This window comes from Botryllus schlosseri, chromosome 4 (assembly GCF_051294905.1).
Source record: "Botryllus schlosseri isolate E-star chromosome 4, Bs_hap1, whole genome shotgun sequence".
Lineage (NCBI taxonomy): Eukaryota > Metazoa > Chordata > Ascidiacea > Stolidobranchia > Styelidae > Botryllus > Botryllus schlosseri.
Genome location: NC_137239.1, coordinates 1,082,550 through 1,103,913, shown reverse-complemented (window position 1 = coordinate 1,103,913; position 21,364 = coordinate 1,082,550). Strand labels below are relative to the sequence as shown.

General features: G+C 40.2%; 1 protein-coding gene and 1 long non-coding RNA gene across 2 annotated transcripts in view; one reads left to right on the top strand and one right to left on the bottom strand.

The window, feature by feature from the left end:
* Positions 1-21,364, top strand: part of LOC145437866 (uncharacterized) — a 430,122-nt gene that overhangs the window by 22,594 nt on the left and 386,164 nt on the right. The gene's annotated exons all lie outside the window — the stretch shown is intronic.
* Positions 4,422-19,811, bottom strand: LOC145437848 (twinkle mtDNA helicase-like). The gene is made up of 7 exons (XM_080315189.1): positions 16,065-19,811; positions 13,719-13,885; positions 12,881-13,076; positions 11,173-11,332; positions 10,131-10,277; positions 7,864-8,018; positions 4,422-6,018 (listed from the first exon to the last, which is right to left on the bottom strand). The coding sequence occupies exons 1-7, from the start codon at positions 17,036-17,038 to the stop codon at positions 5,769-5,771; spliced, it is 2,049 nt and encodes a 682-aa protein (XP_080171315.1). The 5' UTR covers positions 17,039-19,811; the 3' UTR covers positions 4,422-5,768.

Genomic DNA, 21,364 nt, shown 5'->3' with positions numbered 1-21,364 from the left:
AGCCTCCACAGTCCACACGAATGAAATGTCAGTGCTAAGCAGAGGTGGTCAAAGTAGTCAAGAAAGCTACTCAAGTAGAAGTAGAAGTAGCGACGAAAAAATCTACTCAAGTACGAGTAGAAGTACTTCTTCCACGAGCAACCTAAAACTACTTGAAGTAGAAGTAGAATTGACTGACTTTAAATCTACTCGAGTAAGTAAGTAGTTGCGAAAACGATCGTAATTCATTCGCATGGATTGTCAAAAGCTGCAAATTTAGCTCTGCGAAAGGTGCAGAGCTTTATTCATTTTGATGCATACCAGCCAATTTTTGACAGCACAAGCTTTCGTCCGCATCATGGGATGAAAATGACAGTATTGATATGGAAATGCGATACTAATCCTCTGTCTACTCGAACAGCCCCCTTTAGAAAATATCATGGTATGGTGCCCTCCCCCATATTCTAAAGCCCGTATTTTAGTCGAAGAGCAATACGGAGAAGTTGTATAGGATACGGTGCAAATACTTTGCACGATTAGTAAACGTTAATAAAAAATATGTTGGATCGTAAAAATGCCATATTGTGTAGCTTTATTTACGGAAATTCAGGCATTTCTACTCTTGCTTTCATATTTCAACATGTATATTCCCGAGACAAGAGAACTGAAACTAATTGGAACTCAAAGTATGATACTGGGAATTGAAAGAGAAATATAAATATGCTACTTTTAAAAGCGGAAAATGTTTTTCATGTCTTTAATCCAGAAAGTTTCAAAGGTGGTATGCTAAAACAGGTCTAAAGCTAAAAAAGAGTCAGAGTCTACTTTTCCAGATTAGGACACGCCATGGACTGCTAGATTACTATATTATAAATAAATACTAGATTGCGAAACATCAGTTTCAAACGTTATGATGGGCTGTGATGAAATATTTCATATGGGTGGCAATGCGGTGTGAACGGAACCACGCAACCCGCTACTCAAATTCTATTCACCGATAATTTCGTGAAATCATATTGATCCCTACATATCCACTGTGCGCGACGATAATTTTGGGTTTTACTCAACTTTACTCAAATTATATTCAGTGATACTTTCGTTAAAACATATCTGTCACTCCATAACTACTGTGCGCCAAGCGCGACGAAAATTCTGGGTAGCCTATTTCATGACTTTTATGCAAATTAAATGTTGATACTCCGTTAAAACAGCCCCAAAATTGCTCAGGCTATCTTCCTGATTGGAGGATTAAACTACTTCTACTGAAAATAACGAAAAGTAAGTAAGTAGTGCAGCTATCCAGCTGTGATCACTCGCCCATGATATTTCGCTATGTCTCGGATAAGAAACTACTTCTTGTTGTGATTACTCGAGAGTCGAGACTTCTATATAAGTGTATGTAACACGTGTTAGAGGATTACTTTACTAGGATTATTGATTGAGACTCTATACGCTACTTACTGCATCAACGTTTGAATAAACCGATTGTATTGAGCATATATCTGTTACGAAGAACTTCACCCAAGGCAACAGCTTCTCGAAATAAGTATTGTATAGCCGAGCACCAAGACGATTGGTTAGCTGTACTTTATCCAGATCATCAGAGACAATAAGCTCTAATTGCTGCAGTAGATCACAAAATATTACGATTACGATTTGATAAGCAAATGCTAGATTGCGAAACATTTGTTTCAAACGTTATGATGAGCCATATATACTGTGATTTGATATTTGCGAAGGGCGACAATGCGGTGTGATCGGAACCACGCCAACCCGCCACCTAAATTATATTCACCGATACTTTCGTGAAATCATGCTGGCCACTCCGTATCCACTGAGCGCGAAGCGCGACGAAAATTCTGGGCGTTGCTCAACTTTTATAAAAATTAAATGTTGATATTCCATGAAAACAACCCCGAAACTCTTTAGGCTATCTTCCTGATTAGAGGGTTAATCTACTTCTACTTGACAAACTGATAATAGCGAAAAGTAAGTAAGTGGATTACAAAATATTACGAAGTAGAAGTAGCGAAAATTAGATGTACTTGAGTAAGTACCAGAAGTAGAGGAAAACTACTTGAGTACTTCGAAAAAGTAGAAGTACTTCGTTACTGACCACCTCTGGTGCTAAGTCGATTACACTTATTAAGGTCGAGATAGCATTTACTTCACAATCAATTTACTTCTATTATCCTTCAAAAATTTGGGTATCTTGTACATATTAATGTTCGCAGATCAGTTGAAAAAAGCCTTCAATTTGACACGATACGGATCATGGTTTTTGAATAAGGATATCTATTCAGTGAATTCCCTAACATGACACTCAAGTCTTATTTTTGCTGCATAAGTCTAGGCATGGAAAACTGAAACCCATTCAGTTTTCCATGGTCTAGGCCTAGATTACTAACCGACGTAGATTAGTCATGTATGCTATAAGTCCGCAAAGTAGGGTTACCATACGTCAGGGGTGGGCAAACTTTTGAGCTCGCGGGCCGCATTCAACATCTGAATCCATTCGCGGGCCGCACTATATAAAATTGGGATTATAAACCAAAACGCAATATTGGTATTTGATTATATAGTGAGGGCATGGATATAGTATATGTGCTTATTTAAAACAAAACAAACATTGCTTTGGTGATATCGTACACGCGTCAGAAACATAGTCACGAGATTTCATAGGCTGGCTGGCCGACCTCAATAACCAATTTGTCAAAACTATAGAGATGAAAGTCGGTTATCCCGATTCTTAGAACGGGATTGAAATTTAAATCTGTGAGCAACGATCTGTTCATAAATTTACTGATTCCACTTTTGCCTAAATTCCAGAACACACAATGCTGACAGCACCATAACCATGTTTGCTTCAAACACGCAGGTGTAGATAAAATAATAATACCCCAATTATACGCATACACAGAACGAATCTACCTCTAAGACTCGAGCGAATCGTTTTTTATAAGCGCATCCCTGAAATAATTAAAACAGGAGTAGCCAATCTGAAATCTCACTCGCGATCCGAGTTACGTCAATCTCGTTGAGGATTTCTGTGATGTTTAGCAGTTGAAACCTTTTAAACTGCGTGGGCCTTGAGATCGGGCTGTCGCGCAGCAAAATTAAACATAAAAAATAATATAGGAAGTATTAACTTGGAACAGTGGTTCTCAAACTTTTTAAGACGCGCCCCCCCCCTTATGATGGTGAAAGATTTCGCGCATCCCTCATCGTCATATCACAAAACGCAGCCAGGATGCTAGCAAACCTAATGGATAGTTTAATGACATGGAAGGTTACGACTGTGGATGAGAGATTTGAAAATGTGAAATTCATACTAAAGACAGAGCAAAAACGATGAATTGTACGTAAATCGCGCGTAGCGCGAAAATTTTTTCAGTTGAGCTTAGCTTCACGCCCCCTTCAGATGCTTTCACGCCCCCAAGGGGGTGCCCCCAGTTTGAGAACCACTGAATTATCATGGTGAAATATACTAAGATAAAGTTTAATCAAGTCTCTGCATTATTTCGATTTTTAGTACGCATTTTATCAATATTTAAAAAAAGTTTCTTTAGACTCTCGCGGGCCGCACAGAACGGTCTTGCGGGCCGTAGTTTGCCCACCCCTGCCATACGTACTCCTTTTCAGGTTTTGGGAAATGTCCTCCTTTTTGTCCTCTTTTTTGGAGAATTTTGATCAAATTCGACTGAAATACCGAAAATCAGCACCGAAGTAACGCTGCGGCGGGTATTTCGGGAGCTGAGCGGAAAAGTTGACCTTTTTTTATTAGTCAACCGACCACGTAGTCAGAGAAAAATTTACCATTTTTTCAAGATTTCCCTCCGGCATTGTAGGTTTGAAAATTTTGAAAAAGTGTCCTCCTTTCCCGATTCCAAAACACGGTAATGACCCTACCATAAGGTCCATGGCAGTTCACAGTATAAGAATGGCAGGAGGACTTTATATATTTTGGAGCATGTCACACCATACACCCTCTCACGATCTGTGAATAAGCATGAAGTGTCTGTCTATACGCCGCCGGACAACGAAGGTGCAGACTGTAAATATAACCTTGTAAGGCTAGCACGACCCTTCTATGCAATCCCGAGCACAAAGCGGGGAACGTACATTACCAGTTTTACTGATCAGGCTTTTGGTCTTACACGGCCGGGGATTGAATCCACGTCTTAGGTTTTATGGTGACTCGATATCTCCCAAACAAAACTTATTTACAGTCACGGTCGAATAGTCATCATTGGTAATCAAGTAAGTGTAAATCTACACCTAGTTTGGCCCAAAAACTGATATCTTTGTAGTAGAAGTCTAAAATAACAATCACTTGACTATGAGTAAGCTATATCTATGCAAGTACAGTACCTAAAAAAGTAGAAGTATTTAGTTACTGACTACCTGTGCAGTGTGCAAATGTATCCTCCGCAGACCTCCCATTAAAACCAAAACAACACCAAATTTCTTTCAAACGTATGCAAATTGCTGGCAAAGATGACAATCATACTGCGAAAATGAGCTGGAAGAAGAAAACAGTGACAACAAAATTGCAAGAGCAGTGGAATCGTCAACCCTGGCATACTTCAGAAGAAGGAGCTTACAAATGATGGTTGGAAACGAATCGGTTAGAAAGAACGAGGCAAGATCATCACGATTACCTCAAGTCAAACAATAAAACATGATAGCAGCAAGAGAAACAAAGATGACTAAGTGAGAGCGCAATCAAAAAATGCTATTATTACAATGTCTACCTGAAAACCTGGCAAGGTAACAGGCATTCGGCCGACATTCAAACTTCGGGCCAGACTTGCACATATTAATTAGTGGATGGCCAACCAACAACTAAGTACTGTTTTTCAGGTCTAGTTTTAGTTGTCTTCTGAAATCCGATTCGATTAAAATAACCGGTTGTTACGGAATTGAATCCATAGATGGTTGTATTTTGATTTGTTCGTTGCAGATTCAAAGGTCATCAGTTTTAATTGCGAGGCTTGCAAAGTGAGTGCTTCGAGGAACAGTTGCGTATTTTAAAAATCGAGTAGTAGGTAGTGCAAGTCTGTTGTGGAAGTAGCAATAAATACCTTGTGTGTGACATTGGTACCATGAGGGACTGAGGGTGCTTGATTTTTTCTGATATTACATCACAAATATCAGAAAAGCATACAAGAACAGTGGTCGGTGAATGATCAAAATGATTGATGGACAACAAACAGTTTTGCGCACAACTCATTATCATACAGTCTGCGCGTACTCACCAACTCACTGCGCGGTGCCTTGGACAGACAGCATAAACTATATACAAAATCAATGCCAGACCATTAACGACACATCTCACATAATCGAAAACCTAGACCTGTACAGGGTCAGATGGTAAAAGCGTAACAGGTATCAGTTCTGAGAATACAGAAGCGTGTTTACTGACTTGGCATACACTCTTTGGTGTAGTGAAATCTACAATTCGTATATGCAAATAATAACCTGCATTCAAGGTTGTAACTGAGTCACAAGGTTCCGAGTCACAAGTTAATATCACTTTTGTAGTTTAAACCTGTGTCAGGTCCGAGTCTAAGTCAGGAGGAGAATTGGAAAGAACATTGTATACCAACAATCGAATTTATGGCACGCAGACTTATCGCAATAACACTTCTCAAATTAGGCAGGTTGAAAAAACAGTGGTCACAGATGACGGCTTGATGTAAACGAAGCATAAATCTGACTAGAAATACACATGCACCAAATCACGGTCACAACACATCACTGCTTATACCCAGTCTGAAGGAATCGAATCAATCATTCGGCTCGTCATTCCATGACTGCACCCAAGTGGGATAGTTTACATCGCTTTCCATAACCATGTCTGAGACGCAGTTGAGTTTGACGACATTTTCGTTCTCCACCATTTTCAAGACTTGCTTCAGCTCTTCCTCGGCCGGGTCGACATTGGGTGGTAGCGACATGCAGAGAGTGTCTCGATCGAACCTTATTGGGACTTTGCCGAGACATCCGTCGTATCTGTTCTTCACGACCTCGATGTAGCTGCGCAGAGATCAGAATTATACAGATTGATCTAATTAGTTGACGATCAACGAACTACTGGGTAGGGCTGGGCAAAATCGAGTGATTCGATTCTGAATCAGTAACTAATAGACACGTAACGTCGCCAGGATTTTCAAAATGCGCAACTAGAACTAGAAATAGAACTATTCCGAAAAACGCAAATTTCAGATAACCAGCATTTCAAAGGACAGGGTTTCGAGTTTGAAATGGAAGGGATTATAACCCCTGAAACCCACAACACTGGTAGTAGTGATGATTCTAAGCTAGCAATGGCTGCAACTGTCCTACAACTAAATCATTTTGAAAATGCAGAACTAGAACGACTCGCGCTTTTCGCCGATTGGCACTGGCGGGTTTTCCAAAAAATTTCGCTTCCCTTTTCAAAACTGTAAAACACAACCTCAATGAAGAGCTTCTTGGAGGTACAGAACTTCAATATACAATTAAATAGTATATTCATATTGAAATGAACCCGAATATTTTCGGCTGACACTCGTCAGGGGTAATCGTCAGCAACTAGTAGAGAATTGGAAAGAACATTGTATATCAACAATCGTATCACAAAATATGACGTCACCAGCATGAAATTTCGAATGAGAGAGAGTTCAATGTACTATTTTTAGGTGGTACACGAACTCCTTTTGTTGACAGAGTTTCGGTTGGTGTATTTTGATAAAAGTTGATTCCAAGGCACACAAATGGAATTGTGAACGGCCTCGCCCTACGATTCGAAATCGGTCGTCTCGATAATTATTCGCACAAATCGGATTATCCAACAGATGTTTGCCGATGGCAGAATTAATGGCCTTTGATCGATCAGCATCAATCTTAAGTGGATGAGTTAAGGGTGAGCTTTTCACATCGCGTGACGCACGTGTTCTGATAAATCTGGGGACATGTTGGTTTATGCGGTCCTGCAGACGTCTTGACGTTCTTCCCACGTAGCCACAATCACAGTGGCACCTATATTCGTACACTACATTACTTTGTTGACGAATATAGGTGCCACTGTGATTGTGGCTACGTGGGAAGAACGTCAAGACGTCTGCAGGACCGCATAAACCAACATGACTTTAACTGGAAACTGAGCAGTCAACACAATGACTTGGACTCGACTCAAGTCATAATACCATGACTCGTACTCAACCGTCTGCTTACTGACTTGGACTCGGTGGTGAATTGAAAGTGACTCGACTTGACTCGAGTCAAAACTATAAAGGTGAGATTGACTTGTGACTTGGTTACAACCCTGATTTTGATAGTATCGATCGAATAAGTTGAGCAAAAGCGGTCACAGGTCACTCATGGCTTGTTTGAAAGATGTTATCGCTGTCGCAGCGAATAGCACGTGCGTATTCGCATTAGGTATACGTTGTGGACTCTTATAAGGAAGTAACCAAAACATGTACATTTTTACAAGGTTATCTCGTCTTCTTGATTATATACATGCTCGGTCAACCTGCTCTCGTCTGGCTTTTTGGCGTAGTTGGTAAGGCGTTGACATTCTGATTCCAGCGATATATTGCTTGTTGGTTTCGCATCCCATTATGGCCGTGTTTTACCGTTTAGAAAAGTGATGCAAAATTGTTCGAAAAAACCCGTCGGTGCCAATCAGTTAAAAGCCGCAACTAGAACTATAACAACCAACTAAAAAACAGCAGTTACTTGACTGTCAACAAACTAGATTGGTTATTTGTACAAATCTGGGAAACAAGCATTTTCTGTTGCATAATCGTTATCGCGATTGTTAAGAAAGCGCACCATAATCTAATAGGTTTCAGAAGCCACGATATACAGCTTTCAAAGATACAAATACTTGAATACCTGTTCCTCCGCGTGACGCCGTCGTGAACGTTGGACACTTGCTGCAGAATCAGCACGTTATCGGCTTCCTGAGTGGCTTTGGCCGTTCCGAAAATAGAAGATATCTGTAACGGCAGCCCGGGATCTTCCTTTCGCGGATGTATGACGATTGTCACCTGTCCATTAAAAATGCGGATGCTAGAAAGGCTTGTTTGGAGGACTAGTTGGACAACTAGAAAATTGTTGACTTTTGTAAATCAGACTGGTAGTAGAATAACTGAATTTGCAAAACTCGAAAATTGAAGTAAGTTCCGAATTAGAAAAAATACAGAAGTTGAGTTTATATTAAACCACAGTTCATCCTCATAAGAATAGAAAATGTCTGTACACCAAGCTTGGCTCGTTTCGCAGTATATAGGTCTGCCAGCAGCATTATCATGGAAACCTCAACTTAAATTAGAGTTAGAATTAGAACAGTGGTTCTCAACCGGAGATCCGTGGACCCCTAGGGGTCCGCAAAGTCTCTAAAACTTACAACATGATTGATAGCCTATTTCTATTTCATTTGTGTATTTCATTGGTGTTGCGTCTCTGGCTATATTTTATAGTCAATTTGTATTGCAGTAATTGCATTTTTGCTTAACGTTCTCGTTTTGTGATTTCTCTCGTTGTTGTTGTTGTTATACCATTCTTACGTCACACTACCTATTTCATCTTTATATTTCGAATTGCAATCTCCGTATTATAATGACGGCCACTACCGACGAGGGTCAGTTGAAAAGCTTATAGTGAATAAATTGCGAATATGAATGTGTTGTTCGTTGCAATAGAGAAATTGCGAGGCAGTTTCGCGTCATTACTGCTACAACTTCATGACTCGCATCAACAAAATTACCAGCTGAGATGAAATATCATACTCTGCAAACTCATTTTAAATGCCAAGAGTCTATTTCTACTGATGCAAACATATTGCTGTTTGGAGATGTTTTGTTGGGGTTTGTGGAAATATAATAAAGTAGGAATAGTAAGAGGTCGACCAGCGTGACTTCAAATGTTTGCCAAAATCAATTTTTCCTTGTGATATAGGCCTACATACCAATATTCCAGAAAAACTACGAGTTGAGCTGCTAGATAGAAATGATGAGGATGGACGTTATATGTTCAATAAAAAATATGCGTCTCAATTTTGGCAGCATATATGTTGCAATCATACCCAAAGGGGTCTTCGGAAGCGTTGCCCGTTATCATACCCTTCGCCACCACCTAAATATGTGGAAATAAATCTTGGGCACTCGTTCATATCAAATCGAAGGCGTGGATTTTCAAGACACGACCACATATTTCAAGAAATGCAGTTGCAGATTTCGCTACCGACTGCCCAATATGCACATAAACAGTGTGATGTTATTTTCAAAAATATTCATTTTGCTGCTGTTTGTCATTTGTCTACAGTCACTATTCGTCAAACGCAGATGACGGTTGCACGATAATTGAGCTAAATTTGAACCAAAACTTCGGGGTCTACAGAGGTCCTTGACGGTCCAAAAGGGGTCCGCGAAGACAAAAAGATCAAGCACCACTGAATTAGAGCATAGAAATATTTCACAAATTAGTTAAATATTAAACTACCGGCATTTCGCACCAATTAGTCTAATAAGACCAACTAGAATCATCCAGTTGTCCAGGTCTGGCGGGAAAGATAAGGATAAAGGGGTCATTGATTTCGATATTAATTCACGAAAATCACACTTCGGAGGGAGTATCGAGCAGACTTGCATTGGACTCAAACTTATCTTCAAGCGTTTTGTGCTGAACAATGCGATGCATTATAAATGCTTTGATCTGAAAAATCGTTGACGCACTGGTGCTTTCTAATGCAGGATGCAGAACAAACTCTTCCGAAAAGATAGGTCGTGGGTTCGATCCCCGGCCTAGACCGAAGACCAGCAGTAAAACTGGTATCCATGGCTTCCCCTCTTGGCGGTCAACATTCCTATCAGGCTACATCTGAACCTTCCTTGTTCAGCGGCATACGCACATCATGCACTCATCGTATGCATATGCACAGATTGTGTGTATGTATACCATGAGACGGCGTATACCGCAAAAACATCAAGGACAGAAATATATTACATTATATTCCTATTATGTCCTTCATCGTTTCGGCACACGAAAACTTCTTTGAGTAAATATACGTTAATATGAACGCACTTTGGCAAGTAATGAGCAATTCTGCACCACCAATCAGTTATTTATACAAAATTACACAAGGCATTTTTGCAGCTCACGTGAATATGTTCCGCGGTCGCGAACCTTCGAAACTCTCCGATCAACAGATCCTGCGCCATGAAACGATCATTGCTTTGCGACATTGCGCCCATCATAAATTGCAGGTTGTCGATAATGATGTGCTGAATATCGTGCACGTAGGCAGCCTGGAAACACCGCACGATACATATTAGCCTTGCGGTTCTTAACAATTACTAATCTGGGGAACCCGGTGGTTCTTGACCAGGATTTTCAGGAGGTCACGATAGCTCATATGATTTGTGATTATGTTTTGGGGATCTGAATCCACAGACATTTTATTGTACTGATGTTCATTTGGAAGGTCAAGCTGATCGGTCATGGGTGTGACTCTGACTCCTGGAGCTGCCATTGAATATTTCTCGTACCCCCTACCGAGGATCGAGACAGATCAAGACAGGCTTGACTAGTGACTGGGAACCTTGTGACTTGGTTACAACACTACTTGGGTCCCCGCAGGGTTTTCAACGCAATAATTTCTGGGACAGGAAATATTTCAGCGACTGTATATATCAATATTGAAGGTTTTGCTGATGTGCCGTGTTTTTAGGGGCCAAGTGTTTATCGCCGCCGATCTTTTTTTCAATGCAGTTTACTTGGTCGCAGACGGAAACGTTAGAGGTCTTGGTGTGATTTGGGACCGACTTTACGGCCGGCGCCAAATATCCGGTGTGTGATAGTCCCGCACCAGCCGGATTCAGACCCTTGGAATAAAAGCACCGAAACGGCCTCAAGCCACCATTATCTCATAATTAAAAAAACAGGCTACAGCTGTTTACCGAACTTTTTTATCGTCAGCCTACTATCATTTCATCGGAGAGGATGGCATCGAAATTTGAAGCAACAATTGTCCGATCGATAATATTCAATTCTATGTTGATTTGCAAAATAAAATGGGTCATTAAATAGCGTATAATTTCACACTGCATCTCGTACCCCTACTTTAGTGATTCATACTCACAAGGGGTCCCTCCCTGGACCCGCTGCATTAGGTCCAACGTCTTACGGTGCAAATAATCTTACCTGTCGCATGGTGTGAATGACGTCTTTGATCGTCTGCGGTCCGTTATACGTCATGAAATGCAGCGGTACGGCCTGGAATTTTTCGGCCGCCTCCTCAAACTTGTCGAACTCGTCCTCGAATTTTGTCCTCGCAAACTGCTTTATCATCGTCTTCAACAATCTGTCAATAACACAGAGAGACTAGGAAAACTAGATAATTCGAATGGTATAATTTGACCAAGTAGAGTAAAATGTGGGTTTTATTTCATATTTCCTTGGCGTTTAATTACCTTCGATGATACTGATACCAAGACTAATCTTAACGTAAAAATACTCATGTTAGCTGACCGTAGATAGCTGGTCAATGTTGCCCCAGAAATTTAAAAAAAAGGAAAAAATTGATCGGCGAAAGTGTTTTGTGAATTTTTAGATAACGTACTGTAATTTCGAACAGGAAACCCAACAAATGCTGCCATATGCATAGTCTTTGTCGGCAAATGAAAGGAAAACGCCTCAAATGCTTCCTTTCTATGTACCGTACACCAAACAAAAGTTACAGCATACAAAATTTGGGGTGGAATTTCTTATCTCACCTGTCATTATAAAAATATGTTCAAGTATGTTAAAATGTAGTGTTAAAGATCGAATTTGCCATAAAAGCACTCTACTGATGCAGATCATTCATAAAAAACAGCTCAAAATACTCATACACTGATATGTTGTTCGATACTGGCAATAGAAACAAACATTCGTTTTTGGTCAAAAGTCACCCGGCAGTTTCAAATGTAATTCTAATATAATTTTTGAAACGTTCAACTATGCTCTCATTGTAATTCTAATCTAATTTCAGGTATTCCCGAAATTGTTGCAAGAGAACTGCGCACTGAGAAATGAGCCTAGCTCCCTGGACAGACATTTGCTGTTCTCATGCTTCTGATAATTAACTCCGATTCGACGTGAAAAGAACATGAATTTTGTTGTATTACTTTGTAATTCGAAATTTTAGTCAATTTCCAAAATTTTGCGAATTCAGTAATTCTAATTTGGATCTGTTTCGCAAAAAATGCGCAGAAAAAATTATAATTCTACTCTAATTTGGAACGGATGACAATCTTCTTGTTGTCCAACTCCGTTTCCAATCATGTCTAGCATCCGCTTCGTTCATGGACGGTGGACCCGAGATCTCTCCATCAAAGCTAATGTCATGCAGATTCCGAAATTAAAAATTAAAATCTGGTCAGGGCAATGAAACCACTGTGAGATATCCGTCAAAGACTAAAATTCGGCGATGTTCCGAACAATCGACAGACGCAATTGGCCACTGTTATGTTCATTGTGTTGCGGCTTTTGGAGTCTATTTAAGAGTGATTCCATTGCCCTGGCCAGATTTTAATGTGTATTTTCGCAATCAGACACTAGCTTTCGAATAAGACCAGTTTCGTTAAATTTCAACGCTCGTGTCGCCACCTGTAGGAGTAGCAGTTATCCTGCATTTAGATTGCTCAGCAGTAAACCTCTCTTAGTATTCAAGCGCAAGTTAGGCTACTCAAATTGAGTTACGCATCTATCCGTAGTAGGCTAATAATATATAGTCGTACATGATACATCCACACTAACGTCAGATGCGGCAGAAGACCAGTATAAATTCTATTCTGAGTTTTGATGATTATAATTGCAAGAAGTACTACGACAAAAACAAAGATCACAGTGTGCTGTGCACAACACCTACCTCACGTTCTTTATTTCGAAACTACCCCACAGCGTGGAAACCCCTTGCATCGCCAAATCCAGCGAGTATTCGCTCATGAAAGTAGTCTTCCCAGTGCCCGTCGGGCCCGTTAATACCGTCAGCTCCCCGCGACGATGTCCTTTTAGTTTCGCGCAGAGTTTCGGAAAGCGTTTCCACTTCACACCAGACACCGATTCTGGAATTTGATTGAAAGTTCACTTCAAGTATATAACAAATAAAGATAATAAAAAATGGAATAGATCTGTACTCTGAGGATGAAGATGGAGTATAGGCTATTAGAGTTTATAAATAAGGCTAGGCACCATGATTGGAGTACGTTACTCTAATCTGAATCTAGCATTAATTCAAATGATTCGAGTCGAGTACTTGGAGATGATTTTTACAAGTACTTTTATTACACGCTCCTTTCCGCCAAGAGTTGATTTATCAACGAAAATTACAGTTTCAATACTATTGAACATTGGATACCATGAAACCTTAGTTGGTCATATCGCAGCATACGAAATATGTAGTACAAAATTACACACGTTAGCCTACTGGAAATGACTTATTTGTGACATTGTCATAAAGTGCAATGAAATAGGTATGGATGAAAAAATACCAAACTATCTTTAATGTGATGGAGGATTGACATTGTATTCTCTGTGGTCGCATAAAAAAAAAGCCTACATACTTGTTATTCATATGGTTATTGGCGTCATAATGAGTAATACTTGACTAGGCCCTAATAACCAGGTACCGTACTCGATTTTGCCGAGCACTGCAAATACCTTCCAACTCTGGGTAATGTTTACCACATCTTATATTGAATACTTACCACTGTTGAAGAGCTCATCCTTAACAAAGCCTTTCAGCTCATTAAAAGACACGATATGTTTGATTTCAGCAGAGACGGAGGACGAGATGATGTCGTCGATGGCCAGGTTTTGAGAGATTGCCTTCAGCGCATTTGGGGCGTTTGTCTGGGGTCTCACCAGTCGGCATCTGACAAATGAGAAGTAAACTTTCAGCCGGACAGAGTGACTATTACTGCATTTCGTTAAATTAGTTAGGTTGGATAAAAGTATACTGTACTATACCACACGTAAAGAGATTAAAACTTGATTCAAATTACGGTAAGTAGCAGTACATGAAATTGTCCTGCTATGATGTTGCCTTCCCCATCAACATATTGTTGTGAACGAGGGATACCAAAAATGTTACTCTTGACGACAAAGCAGCTTAATGGCTTGGATGTTCAGCTCTTACCACCACCATACCAGCAATTAAGGTATTTTCAGAGCAAAATCAAGTTAAGCGACCACATCAACTGAATGTGTGATTATTAGGGCGGTTTTTTTTTGACCTAAAAAAAAGAAAATTTTGACCTAAAAAATCAAAATTTTGACTTTTTTTGACCTAAAAAAAACTGAATTTTGACCAAATTTTGACCTAACGTATGCAAATTAGGTGTTTTCCCAAATAATGTCAAAATTGTACCAGTTATCTACATTTCCGGTTGTATCTGGCTGTCCAAACAAAGTAGTTTGGCCTGAAAAAACGTTTTCGGCATAGAGACAGGCAACTTCGTACATATAAAAAACAATATTTTAACGAAATCTGGCCCTATGAAGAATTCCAGTGGTTGCAATACGTATTATAGTGGAAATAATTTTAAAAAAATTGTAGTACAACGAGAGATACTTTCCTATATTCTTGGGTAAAAAGTGCATGTCCTTACTTTCCAAGGACGTTCAACAGCAGCAGTTGTTGGCTGACAACACTCAAGTTGTGCATACACTACTGGTGACACACCATGTTGCTTCATTCTGACAATGTTGTCTATTACAATTTTTCATCATGCGCTTCTCAATATAAGAATGATGTCCCAGTTAGGATATTGCGGTACGTTGACCATAATACCATGTCCACCAATTTGTTTTATTTGACCGTTGATGATTCAGTATGAGCAGACAATTAGCCCTTTACAACAGAGGCCTATAAAGTAGGCTACAAGCTGTAAAATATCAAATGATACGTTCACCGACAGTGCAAAATCTACGATACAAACGAAATAAAGACGTCAAAAAAATTTTGACTTTATGAACAATTTTGACAAATTTTGACCTAACGCTACAATTTTGACAAAATTTTGACAAATTTTGACATGTCAAAAAAAAACCGCCCTAGTGATTATTGATTAATGTACTATCATGTTTATGGTGTGTTGTAATTATATCATTTATTCATTCCAGCTACCAGTTACTGAATAAACCATTTTTATAATCAAAATAACGTTTCCCAAGGTTGAAAATAATAGGGGAGGGGGCATTGACTTTCCAAACAATTCATGGGGGGCAACTGTGCATAAAAAAGGTTACGAACAGAATGGCAACAACTACCAATCTAATTAGTTGACGGTCAACTAACAAGCCCACTCTTTTTTAGTAGTTCTAGTTGTGGATTTCGGAATATGTATAGTTCTAGTTCCGGCAGTGGGTTTTCAATAGTTAGTAGTTCTGATCGTGCATTCAAAAAAATTTAATTGCCGAGTAACTAGTCGACACGTGCCGTCGCTTGGCGTGAACTGTGATGTTCCTGCAGCGATTGCTATGGCTCTGAGTCATTACTGTTAGCAATGGCGTTGCCAGGGGTGAGTTTGCGTGTTGGAACACTAGAAATCCGCCCCCCATTTCAGACGAAAAGATAAAATGAAAACTAGTGATTTGCTTCAGAAATGAATCTATTTAGACGTGTTCAAGTTGATTTTAAATAGCTGGTTCGTGGTACGGAACTTGAATATAGCTATCAATACAATATCCATTGTATAATCATTAGTGCATGTGTTTATGTACGAATTGCGTTGCTATTACAGTACCGTATGTCCGTATACTTCATAGTTTGTTATTATTGCCACTGGTACAATGCGAATTTCATGGTTTTGCTTTTAAATCTGTTTAAATCCCTTTAGTGTGCCGTTAACTCTTGATAAGGCACCCGAAAAGTCTTCGAGTTAATAAATATTATTATACAATGGATATTGTATTGAAAGCTATATTCAAGTTAATTTGTTGCGGATTTTTGAAAGTCGTTAGTTCTGGTTGTGCATTTTTGAAATTCTAGTCGTTTGCTTGAGTCTTCAACTGTTGTAATTCAATGTAAAAAAAAAAAAACTGTACCTTACCTCTTTTCGTCCAACTTCCTAGCAAACTGACGCGCTGCTTCCCAAGACACCTGCTGATCATCAAACCACAGCACAATTTCAGAAAATGGTTCCAAATACGGTAGGACCTCGATGGGCAAGTTTGTAATGCCGCAAGGCAATGACACAGCCTTGTACTTAGACCCTGAAGAATTGACCGCGATCGCGTCGAATTCATTCATGGTCAACACTACTTTTTTAGTCCCGGCAGGGACAAGAGACAGACCCAACATGCAATAATAGTTCTTTACAGGCCACCGATTAATATCACTACCGTCTTTGTGAATGGTGATCTGTTTGATTCCTATAGGGGTGCCTTTAATCGCACGTTTTCCGCAACCCATTATATTCGTGTGATTGAACCAGGGTATTATTAACGAAGTATCAGACTCGCCCTTTTTGATACGTAGATCATAATATTCGAGATCAAAAGTAGAGATTATGTCCAGTCCGAACTTGGATAGCTCTTCTTCCCTGACTAGCTCCGACAGTTCATTCAAAGGTGTTGAATTTTGCCATAAGTCGACGATTTTCTGTTCTTCACTGCCGAATACTTTTGTGAATTTTGACGGTATTTCTGAAACGGCTTTAAACGATGTGCTTTCAGTGAAATCGCGTAAATCTTGCCAAGAGCCGCTTCTGCCAGTGTCGACACACAGGAAATCGCCCGTGGTTTTATTTATGAACATGTTCATCGAGTCATTTTTCTTGGATTTCGACGCAGACTTCGCCCGGGGGAAGATACTCTCGCACTTGAAACACGTGTGACCTGACATGGCTTTCACATTTTTTGAGTATAAATAGTTCCGTATCTCATGGGAGAGGCAAGTCGTAGTTTGTCTGTAAGCGTAATTTGATGAATTATTCCGGTTGGAACACAATATCCTATTCCATTTTGATGGCGTTTGCTTGGAAATCTTCGACGCATGCTTCAACGATGAGAACATGGCATTCATAACACATCTATCTCTGGTACATGATGGATAAAAACAAGTTATTGGGATAAGCCATAATCGAATGCCCTATTGGTAAAGGAAATAAAACTACCGTATCTGACCACTGGCTAGAGCAGAGCTTCTCAACCTGTGGGATGGTACGCACTTGTGAAATGAAAAAATTACAATGCGGATGAAACATGTTAATATCTTTTACTTTTTATGTGGAATAATTTGAATTTTCTGGGATAAGTAGGCCTGCAGTGGTTCCCTAACTTTTGTTGCCACACACTTGCAAAAACTTGTTCAATACGGTGGGATGCACCGGTAAACGTTTGTCTCGCACTAGGCCAAGTGATTTAATAAATGAGTAGGCCCTACTATGATAATAATGTACCCACGTAAAAAACGCATATGCCTGCCTATAGTATAGTAAGTTCAAGTTTATTCATAAAATTTCATCACTTCAAAACATCACAAGACTGCAATACAATCAATGATAGGAAGATGCCGAAACGACTTAGGAGTAGTCTTAAGATCAGACACCCACCTGGGCCTAGGCGATGTTAAGAGGAGGCATGTGATAATATACAGTGGCAAGTGACGGAAGGCGAGATCGATATGTCAGGTCGTGGTCCGGTAAATGGTGAGGACTGACTAGTATTCATTCAGCAGAAATTGCTTGTATTTCGACTTGAATGCGGACATGCTCGATGACTGGTTCATCATATAAATCAGTGATTCCCATGCGGCCCCCAGCTAGCCTTCTTGCGGCCCCCACAAAGATATTGAGAAATCGCTTTATGAAGAAAAAAATTATATTTATAAAATACTCTTGCTTGGCTTGGAGTCTGGAGTTGTCAATAAGGATTGCAGGAAAGTTGTGAGTACACTGCTAAGATTGCGTCACTGCTGTTTCAATGCAATGTGTCCTACCTTTCCAGTTGAACGAGCAGTAGGCCTACCTATAGATATAGGTTTACATAAAGGTGTTAACAGGACCGTAACTGCCGCACACCAAACCCCCCTATTGGGGGGGGCGAGCTCGAAGGGGGCCAAAAATAATTAAGTGAATTAGCAAAAATTATAGAGTATTTTATGAAATTTTTTCAAAAAATTTTCGCGCTGGGCGCGATTTCAAGTTTACAAGTATCTTAATAATTGGGTACTCTTCCACCAAGATAAAATATGCAAGATTTATAGAAGTGGGCATATCGGCGTTGACCATTACCGTGCCACGACGCACGAAGACATATAAAGTTTTAGGCCATGCAACATGCGACTCCAAGAAGTGTGCCAGAACGATCGGCAGCGAAAAAACCTTGGCCGAAAAGGACTGCCCTTACGCTGACCGAAAACGTCGTTATTTATACCAAATACATATAGATATAATCGACCATAGGCGCCCAAATGACTGGCAACGAATGTTCCTGTCTTGGCAATCTGAACCTCACAATACAAATAGGCTACCATCACGCAGGGAAGAATTATATGCCAGTGAAGAACTACCAATTTGAAATCGTGTGCATCTTTTAGTTAAGTACGTTTGGGCGATTCCATATTTTTTGATATAGCAGACTGCAGGTCACGAAATGACATCATGTAATGAAGTTGTACCAACGGGTCCGCCCGTTCAAATATGTTAAATTATTATTGACTACCCTACAGTTTCCACATCACCTCACTCAGCTCTGCCGGTAAATCTGATTACGTGAGCAGAGAGGACAAGAAATTGATAGCAATATATATGCAATTTCCAATCTTATTGACCTATTTTGTTTTGAATTACCGAAAATTTTCGCGCCTAGCGCTGGCTCACTAAACTGTGATCCTGATTTCATGGCAGAAGCGAACAACGGGACGGGGGGTCGGTTTATCACCCTATTGGAGCTCAAGACATAAGTGTTTTGGGGGGCCTGACGAAGTGCTGTTTCGTTCCTGCCAACGCCCAACTGGCATACGCCCGAAGATGTTTAATTATTATTGAGTGGTCTTACCTTTTCAAACACAACTCACTCGGCTCAACCAGTCAATCTGATTACGCGTGCAGAGAGAGGATAAAAATTGATAGCAATATATATGCAAGTCCCGATTATATTGACTGATTCGACCATGAATTATAGAAATTTTTCACCCTTCGCGCGATTAGTCGAGAAAAGCTGCCTAATATGGACACCCGATTTGGATGATAAATAGCGGTAAACATGCGTCTAGACTGAGGTGGGTCTGTGGGGCTTCGGTTCGGTTTATCACCCTATGGGGAGCCCAAGAGCAACGTTTTTGGGGGGAGAGGCTGACGTAGTGCTGTTACGGCCCTGGGTATTGATAACTAATTTACGGATAGATGTGCAACAAGTGACTCGCGATTGAATACGCCGAGATGTGTACTGGTTAGACGGTTAAAAGCAGTATAATTGGTAGTCCTAGCTCGCGACGCAAGCGTATGAATAATTTGATATGTTGGTGTTTATCGAAAGCGAGTGTAGCACTGATTCCAAAAATACTAATTGAAATCTCGCCATGGCAATAAAACTACTCCGAAATAGCAACCAAAGGTTGATCGTTCTGAACAATGGGAGCGCGGCAACACAATGGCCAATGGTGTCAAGCGAATGATCGCAATAATGCCAATTTTCATATTTTGGTGACTATGTTGCGTTATTCCTTTCATTGTCCTGATATTCGTGCGGCCCCGACAGTACTCTGAAATTCTAAATTTGGCCCTGCCACCGAAAAACATTTGGGAACCACTGATATAAATAGTCTTTTCTCGAGTCCTCTGAACAAAATCAGCAAACTCACGTGTTGTAATTTCGATTAAAATGCCGCGCTGCGCGACCCGCAATAATATTTACAATTTGCACATCACCTGTCACTCACCAAAGCACGTGAGAGAGAGAGAGAGATTTATTGATTCATCCGATCATGGATAACTGAATTCAACCAGCCGGTCCACCCGAAAAGAGCATCACATTAGAGTGTGAAAAATAATAACAGTATAATTACCGGTGTATGACATGGTTTGATTATAGATAACTAAGGTTAACCGGTTTACCTTAGTTATCTATAGTTTGATCGAGATGACTCTGCTAGAATACACAGGTCTGATCACCCCTGCAATCTGCATTCATGCAAATGTTATTTAGTGTTTTTTTGTAATAATGTTGAGTTATATTTTCATCCGAACAAGACACACACAATGTACAATGCGATAAGACACAATGCGATGCGATGAAGAGATAGTAGGATGCCGAACGACGCGCAGTTTCGGTCTTTTATGCTGACATCCACCTCGGCCTGGAGTGCCCGATGCCACAGTTCTTTTCGATGTTGATCTTTTTTTGATGCTTTTTGAAGCCGCGGTTCTTTCTAGTACTCTCCATTCCTTGTGAGTGCTTTCTTTCGTTGGGTCGTTTTCTGGGCTTTTTGTCGCTGTAAGAAGGGCGACGGCGGGGGAAGAGGAGCCCAGATTAACCTCCGACGGGAATCGAACCGGGGCCGGCCGAATAGGCTCTTATCGTCACTACTACGTTATTTCCCCCTTCTAAGTAATGTGGTTGTGGTTAGATGATATAGGCCGATCGTGTTTTAACTCAGCATACAGAAATACAGAAAATTGAGGTGGGAAAAGGGGTCGGTGAGGGGAGGCGACGGAACAGATATTCTGTTTTTCTAGGAGTGACACGGCAGGTCCGGTCTACATATTGGTATATTGAGTTCCAAATACCAGGACCTGCACACTGCGTGCATAGTCGATTGACTTCTTTATGAGGATGCTGGTGGGGGGATAGGTATGTAGTAGGACTATATGGCAGTGTTTCGAGGACGCGAGTAAAGCCAGACTCGGTTCAACTTTTCCTGGTGATCTGTCTTGACTAGAAAGTCACGCTGGAAAACTGACTTCAATTCAATCAACATTTCAGAATTGTAGATCGACTATTATACGTTTATGACTCGTCAACAATAGGTGGACATTTAACTTACATGACATAGATGGTGCAAGTAGATTGTGAACCATATCAATCAGGTTGAACTTCAAAACAATTCTCTATTTGGCTGATGACTGCTGATATGACGTAATAGTCTACAGCAGTTCTACGTATTTGTGAGCCACTTTTAGCCATTTGGATGTATTAATAACTTGATAATCGTACCTCGATTCAGAATTATTAGCGACTAAATCCGCACTTCAATCATATTGAAGAATGCAATGACTTTAATCGTAGTGCTTCAAAAATTCGACCGAAATTGACTTATCTCGAATGAAAAATCTGCAATGACCCTATAAAACTTGTGACTCGAAGGCAGTAGGCTACTTGATCCGAAAACTGCTATATGGATGTTACC

Bases quoted from the DNA above. Each gene is read 5' to 3' on its own strand.
- LOC145437848 (XM_080315189.1), bottom strand. From the start codon at position 17,038: ATGAATGCCATGTTCTCATCGTTGAAGCATGCGTCGAAGATTTCCAAG. The intron at 11,333-12,880 runs GTAGGTGTTGTG...TGTTATTGACAG, and splicing joins TTCGAAATAAAGAACGTGAG to ATTGTTGAAGACGATGATAA. The intron at 8,019-10,130 runs GTGAGCTGCAAA...TTTAATGGACAG, and splicing joins CGACCGCGGAACATATTCAC to GTGACAATCGTCATACATCC.